Raw genomic sequence first — 8210 nt, 5'->3', positions numbered from 1 at the left:
TGTCACTGATTGCTAGTGATAATAGCTATATTTTCCCCATGCAATTATGAAATTAGCTATGTTGACTTCTCGGTTCCTTGGAGGATTATTAGATCTATTGGAAAAACAACAAGCCAATATTAAAATGTGTTTACTGATCATTGAAAGCTAGAGATTAAATCTATAATTCTTCCTCAGTTGGATGACACATAATTTACAGAGAACAGTCATGACTTCAGTTCTCACAGTTAGCAACCACTCAGGTTGAACAATGCTATACGGAGACCTCCTAGTCTCTGACTTTGTTTTCTAGTCAGAAGAGTTGCATGGAAGATGTAGCCCTGGTGTTGTTGGTATTCATGCTACTTCCATTGGCAGTGTGCAAGATTCCTAACTTTAGATGCAATGTTAGTGAGCCTCTTCCTATTCATCATAAGTATTATAAGTCTGGAGATCTCATAATGGCTGTAATTATTTCTCATACTTATCGGTTTTCAAATCCTACTTCCTATAAAAAGCGTCCTTCATCTGCACTCTTTGGTGACTTTGTGTAAGACATTTGATTTTCTTAATCCTGCTGCATGTGCTTTCCAGTTATATTCTACATCTGTTGCTGTGTGTTGGGAAGGGTGAGATTTTGTTGATGCAGGTTTGTTTAGTTGTTCAGTAGAAAAAAAATGAGATTTCTTTTTTAAGAATGGAGGCAGACTCCACTGTGATTCAGGGCCATATTTCTGCCTTATACTCTAAGTATTTAAAGTTATGAATGTTTCTTTTCAACATCATAATTATTTCCTTGTCCTTCCAAATTTCCATCCAGGGACATTTTGAAGGGAAGCAATTAGGAATTCTTTCTTCTGAGATGGATCTACAAATTACTATTTTCTGCTACCATACTACTGGATAATAAATATCTTTGAATTTTGAAGAGAATGTTTTAGCAAGAGTAGAAAGAAGCATGTACACACATTCTAATTTAATTTACATGTCAGTGTTGTAAATTGAATTAAGGACTTGTTTGCGAGACTAATTCTCTCATCCTAATCTTTGTGTGCTCCATGTAAATGGTCTAAAAATCTTCTACAGTGGTTGAAGAATGGAGATATTACATGGAGAAACTATTTTAAACTTGCCCTATTATCTGTAATATTTCCAATGTTAATTTGGATGTTCTGCACAACTTGAAGAATGGAGAGGAATAAGTAGCAAGGAAAAGTTCAAGGTAGCATCTTAAATACAATATTCTCAGTCTTAATCTGGGTGACTTTCATTTATTTTAGGGTAATAAAGGGAGAAAATGATAGCCATGGATCCTGTAAGTGTTATTCTTTTTCCTCTAAAAAGAAGTCAGGCAATAAGGAAATCAAAAATTCACAAAGAGTTTCCTAGAAGAAATCAGAGTAATTTTGTAACAAAATTATGGTCATGGTATTAAACATTGCAGTCACATTTGAACTCAGTTAACACTTTAACACAATAATGTGTTCCTTTGCCAAAGCTCCGTATTTTTATCTTTTCTTAATCACAGTCCAAAAAATGTGATTGAAAATAGGACTTAAAATGATGGCTCTGCCTATTTTCAGTGTTCAGCAAATCACTGAAATCTGACATGTATGGAGGTCACCATACTAAGAACGTGAGAGGCACTGATTTATTAGCTCAATCAATGAGATTTTGTGACCATTTCAACTTTGAGCACGGTACTGAAGAAGTTAGGTATACCTCTCTGAAAAAAATCTGTTCCTAAAATCATTAACTTCATTCAACTTTTTGGAGTGCTATGAAATCATGCAAAACAGTATTCCAAAAAAAGGATTATAGAAAGTTCTAGTGAAGTCCCCAGAAGTACTTGGGCTCTTCAGGTTCACTAGAAACTAGAAAAAGAGCTTCAAAAATGAAAGCATACAAAATTATTCTAACAAAAAAACACCAAGAGATATTTGGAAAATAATTTCACATGTTTTGTCTTTTAATGTGGTTGAAGCATATTAGCATTCTGAAAAAAACTCTTTAGAGAAGTCATAAGGACAAAGACCAAGCAATTTAATTTCAAATAAGAGATCATTTTTAAGCTATTGATTTTTCTCATTGTAGAGTCATGAAGCAGAACTACCAACATATCTTGACTTTGGAATTTGCTTTAAAGGACATCAATGACAACACCCAACTCTTACCTAACATCACTCTGGGTTTCCATATCTACAATAATGATTTCAGTGCCAGTGTAATTTATCTTGCTTCTATGGAACTTCTGTCCACAAAAGACAAATTCTTTCCAAATTACAAATGTGATGCTCAAAATAATCTGGTAGCAGTCATTGGGGGACCTAACTCTGATGTCTGTCTCAACATGGCAACAATTCTCTGCATGTACAAGATCCCACAGGTAGGCAGTGTGAATATACCTTAAGAACTTAAAAAGGGAGAGCACCATCTCTAAAATTTGAGGCATTTTTCTGACCAAGTTATGGAACAAAGTGAACAAAATAGATAAAAATCCAAAGACTTAACTTAAATAGAACTCTTCATTCTGGGAAAGAATTTATGAATTCCATTTTGAGCTGTCTGTTGATTTCTTCATTGAGGTAGATCATGTCATGTGAAGAGGAAATATACAAGATTTGATAGCCACCTTCATGTAAATAAATTCATACAATCTGATATGGGGGAGAAGAAACTCTTGCCTTACATAAGAAAATGGTAAAAATTGATGCATTAGGATTTTTTTTGCAATTTGAAACCCAGATCCAGAAAAAATTGAATTGTGAACAATAACAGAAGAATGAAAAATAGAACAAAAGAATTTATTCATCAGCATCAGCAACATATATGGACAACACCCATACTTGGAGGTTTTTTTGTTTTGTTTTGGAAACATCTTTTCCAATATTCTCTTTTCATTTAGCTCACATATGGCTCTGCTCTATTGATGGAGAAACAAACTGAAGGAGTTTTTTTTCAGCAGATGTTCCCAAGTGTGGCACTCCAGTATGAGGGTATTCTAAGGTTATTGCTATATTTCAACTGGAGATGGGTTGGAGTGGTTTATCTGAATGATGTTAATGGAGAGAGATTTGTCCAGGAAGTGCTCCCTACATTCTCCAAAAGAGGCATCTGCTTTGACATCATACAAAGATTCCCTCAGCTAACTTTTTCTGTATTTGCTGATCAAATGGTGAAGGAAGGTTTTGAAACATTCTTGGGTATCATGAAAAGCTCTGCAAATGTATTGATTGTACATGGTGAAATCCAGACCATCATTATTTTGAGAATGGTACTTCATTTCTCGGAATTTGAGAATATACCAATGGTAACTAAGGTCTGGATTATGACAGCTCAAATGGATTTCACATCAATTCCCTTTCAAAATGATTGGAATTTAGATTTCATCCATGGTGCTGTGTCACTTGCAATGCACAAAAAGGAACTGTCTGGCTTCCAGAACTTTGTCCATGACCAAAATCCTAAAGGGAAAAGAGAAGATGGTTTCATTAAAGCTTTTTGGGAACAAGCTTTTAATTGTGTGTTCCCTGTTTCTCTGGCAGACCAAGAAGAAAGCACAATCTGCACTGGGGAAGAAAAATTAGACTCTCTTCCTGCATCTGTTTTTGAAACAAGCTTGACTGCTCACAGCTACAGCATCCACAATGCTATCCATGCTGTAGCTCATGCTCTGCATGTTATGCATTCAACCAAGTCCATGTTAAGATCAAGAAGAAATGGGGGGATATGGAAGCTTCTGAATAAGTCAATGTGGCAGGTAATGGACTTCCAAGCTGAGATACAATATGCATACTTGTTCAGCACATTTGTAAGTGGATATCTAGGTTAGTGGTTATAACCTGTCATCACAGGGGGTTTACAAAGGCTTGAAGAAATGTTATTATTTAATCCTTCAGTTCAATCTTGAAGATCTGTGACCATGGTCCATGGCCACAAAAGATATTTAAAGGGTGTCAGTGGTGAAGAAAGGTGGATCTAGATCATTTAGGTTAGTGGTTCTCAACCTTTTTAATGCCGTGACCCCCAACCGGTCGTAAGTCGAGGACTACTCAACCGGTCATAAGTCGAGGACTACTCAACCGGTCATAAGTCGAGGACTACTCAACTGGTGCAGCACCGTTTGCAGAATGGGACTTTTGGTGGGCTCAGCAGGGCAGAGACAGCCTGGTCAATTCCTATTGGCTTTTGAAAACCAATAGAATTAGACTCTATTCAAGAGAGTCTATTCTATTGGCTTTCAAAAGCCAATAGAATAAAAGCGAGTACCACAGCTAAGGAAAAGGGGGAAAAAACGGTGGACTGCGTTGTTTGGCGACCCCCGTGAAATGGTCATTCGATCCCAAATGGGGTCCCGACCCACAGGTTGAGAACCACTGATTTAGGTGATTTATTATCTTTTTTAAACACATATTAGCATTTCTTTAACTCCATAAATATTTTCTGATTTCAGTTGCACCATTACTTGAGAAGTGTTTCATTTAACAACTCTGCTGGTAAAAAGGTTTCTTTTGATGAAAATGGTTCATTAATTGCAGGATTTGACATTGTAAATTGGGTCACTTTCCCAAACCAATCCTTTCAGAAAGTAAAAATTGGTGAAGTAGAACCATCAGCTTGTTCTTTAAAAATGTTAAACATTTATGGAGATGATATTGAATGGCCACGTAGATTCAACCAGGTAAGGACTTAATTTATATTGCAATAACTTAAGTGATTTTCTGATGTTAAAAAAAGAGTTCATTCCATGTATTCTGTGAAATAATTTGCCTGTAGTTGAATAATTCTTTGAATTTATATTAATTTATTTATTTACTCCCTCTAAATATTTCAAGATTCTTCTTTCACTCATTTTAGCCTCCAAATATACAGACTTTATTGTTTGATTTGGGGTCCAAAACATGTCTAGGGCCACATTCCTAAATGACTTTACTTGTCTTATCTTAACCAAGTTCACATCACAATAGCTGGGGATGCATGATATGTGAAATCTTTAGGAATACTTTATCAACACAATGGCAAAAATATGGACAAATCACATTAGGGCAGCTACTACAAATAGTCCTCAACTTAATGACTATTGCTTAATGACTATTTTAAGTTGGAAAAGACTTCAAAAAACTGTTTATGACACATCCTTGAAGTTACAACTGCTGCCTTGACCCTTAGTCACATGTTCACATTTCAGGAGCTTGGCAACCAGGTTGCAGAAGCCTGAAGTCATGTGACTACAATTTGCAACTTTTTCCCCATTATCTGGCAAAAATGGTAAAAAAAACTCCCATTGGATATGCCATGTTCATTAATAACCATGTTGTTCGCTTAACCATCATATGATTCGCATAACTATCACGGTGAATTGCTTTATGATCATTATAAAAATGTTAGTGACAGAAAGTCTGATTGCATGGTGACATGCTTAATGACCACAAAGACTCACAACCAAAATTCTGTACTCAATTGTGGTCATAAATCACAGGCTACCTGTAGCTTGTTCTCTCCACCTATCATATAAGGGAAAAAATAGATCTAATAACTATTAAAAATATAAAATGAAAAAGCTAAGCAGAAGTTACTTGAGATGTTGGGCATACCAGTAGTTGCCACAGCTAACATCATATTTGTAAAACAGTGTAATTACTATATATTAGTCCCCAAATGCTTTTGAAAAGTGGTACTTTTTTTGTCAGCTATTTGTCAGCTCATTTCATAATTGTAAATCACTTACCCTTTCCATTTTTGTCAGCTCATTTCATAATTGTAAATCACTTACCCTTTCCATTTTTGAACAGACATGCCCCCTTTCTCTCTGTAATGACAAATGTCATGGAGGCACCAGTAAGACAAAGATAGAAGGGAAGCCAAACTGTTGCTACAATTGCCTTCCATGTCCTGAAGGGAAAATTTCAAACCAGACAGGTAAGAGATACGATACAGAGATGTTTTCAAAATATTGGTTGTGACCTTCAATCCCACAAATTTAAAATTTACAGGTGATTTTCTTTCCCAATGTCTAACTGAAATTGTATATAAATCTACAAAATTTCAGTGGAAATCTATGTACATTTCTAAATCATTCTAGAATTTTTTGCTAATGCTTTCTTTTCCAGATATGGATGACTGTATCCAGTGTCCAGAGGATAAATATCCAAACTATGACCAAGATGCATGTCTTCCAAAAGATATAAGCTTCTTGTCTTATGAAGAATCTTTAGGGATCAGTTTGGCCATATTTGCTCTTTCCTTCTCTTTCATTACAGCTGTGGTGCTTAAAATCTTCCTCAAGCACCAGAATACTCCCATTGTGAAGGCCAATAACCGGAACCTTACCTATACTCTCCTTGTGTCTCTCTTCCTGTGCTTCCTTTGTACTTTGCTATTCATTGGGCGACCTGAGAAGATACCATGCTTCTTCCGCCAAACAGCTTTTGGAATCATCTTTACAGTGGCGGTTTCTTGTGTATTAGCCAAAACCATCATTGTGGTTCTGTCCTTCATGGCCACCAAGCCAGGATCCCAAATGAGAAAATGGGTGGGGAAAAGACTAGCAACCTCCATTGTTCTTGCTAGCTCTTTTATTCAAGCCTTTATTTGTACTGTGTGGTTGGTGACCTCACCTCCGTTCCCAGATTTTGATATTCACTCAATAACTGAAAAAATTATTCTGGAATGTAATGAAGGTTCTGCTATCATGTTTTATTGTGTATTGGCTTTTATGGGTATTTTGGCTGTTATCTGTTTTACTCTTGCTTTCCTGGCCAGAAAATTGCCTAACAGTTTTAATGAAGCCAAGTTTATCACTTTCAGCATGTTGTTATTTTGTGCTGTTTGGTTGTCCTTTGTTCCAACCTATTTATGCACCAAGGGGAAGTACATGGTAGCTGTGGAGATCTTCTCCATCTTGGCCTCTGGTGCTGGTTTATTGATCTGTATCTTTTCTCCCAAATGCTATATAATTGTTTTAAGGCCTGAGTTAAATAGCAAGCAACATCTGATGAGATGAGCATAACTATATGCCAAAGCACACAGAATGCTGCTACTTTCCCACTGAAGAATACCTATTTATCTACTCACATTTTCATGCTTTCAAACTGCTAAGTGAGCAGGAACTGGGGCAAGTAACAGGAGCTCATATAGTTGCTTAGGTCTTCAATCTGACAAGCTCAACATCTTTAACTCTGTGCGTGTGTGTGTGTGTGTGTGTGTGTGTGCACGCCTTTGAGTTAGTCTTGATTCATACATGTCATACAACCTGCCTTGCCTACCCTACAAGGTTCCATCCAAAAAAGGTGCTGGAACTCCGTTCTGGGCGTTCTATGAGAAAAAAAAAAAGCCCTGGTTATGCTAGTCACATAACTACATAACATGGAAAATGCCTTTGGACAATGCTGGCTCTCTCAGCTGAGAAATGGAGATGAGCACCACCCCCTACACACATCATTCTTAAGCCAAAGACTATATCAGACATTTTTTGCCCTCAAAGAGGTATATTTCTTGACCATATTCACAGTGCCTTTATTCAAATCATACAGAATCTGAAAAAGACACTGTGAATCACAAAAAACTCCTCTTTGAACAAAGAATTATTTCCTTAGTTTATGACCTTGCTATCCAGTAGCCTAGTAGGACCTTGGTCCAAATAAAGCTTTATAGACCTAGTGTCCTTTCATGTTCTCTAGTACAACTGAGAACCCTTCACAATCATATGAAGAACTGAGCAGCAGGCTTGGGAATCAAAACAAACCTTGGGAGAAGGGACCTTTCCTTTCAAACCCTCCTTTCAATCCCAGGAAAATAGTGTACTGATAGCAACAAAAGAAGATAGACAAAAAGAGTTCCTTAAAAGGGGTTCTTACAAAATGGAATACTTCTGAAAACTGCATCCTGCCTACTTATGCAACATCAGAGCACTCCATTCTGGTTGATCCCACAACTCTGTCTATATCCTTTCACTGCTTTGGCCAATCCAGCAGGTTTTTACACAAGGTGTATCTGAGTAGAAAATCTTTAATGCTAGCATTGCATCATAAGGTATCCTGGCACCATATAGCATTCTAATCTTGTTAACACTTCAGGAGAACTCAAGGACATAGAACAGATACATTTATGTATCACCGGGTGCTGGGTGGGCATGGCCCACTGGTAGGGGAATGGCCCACTGGGTGGGCGTGGCTATGGTGGTCATGGCAGACTTAGTGGGCATGGCCAGGGTGGGCGAGGCCAGCTCGATG

General features: G+C 37.1%; 1 protein-coding gene across 1 annotated transcript; it reads left to right on the top strand.

Moving 5' to 3' along the window:
- Positions 1-401: 401 nt before the first annotated feature.
- Positions 402-6982, top strand: LOC120316117 (vomeronasal type-2 receptor 26-like). Its single transcript, XM_039361336.1, has 6 exons — positions 402-531; positions 2190-2365; positions 2885-3739; positions 4433-4660; positions 5772-5898; positions 6090-6982. Exons 1-6 carry the CDS (start codon positions 441-443, stop codon positions 6980-6982), a joined length of 2370 nt encoding a protein of 789 aa, XP_039217270.1. The 5' UTR covers positions 402-440.
- The last annotated feature ends 1228 nt before the right edge of the window (positions 6983-8210 follow it).

The sequence above is a fragment of the Crotalus tigris genome, unplaced genomic scaffold, assembly GCF_016545835.1.
Source record: "Crotalus tigris isolate CLP2741 ecotype Arizona unplaced genomic scaffold, ASM1654583v1 scf7180000019249.191612, whole genome shotgun sequence".
NCBI classification, from domain to species: Eukaryota; Metazoa; Chordata; class Lepidosauria; order Squamata; family Viperidae; genus Crotalus; species Crotalus tigris.
Note: the sequence above shows the minus strand (reverse complement) of the source record. Positions and strands in the feature narration are given on the sequence as shown.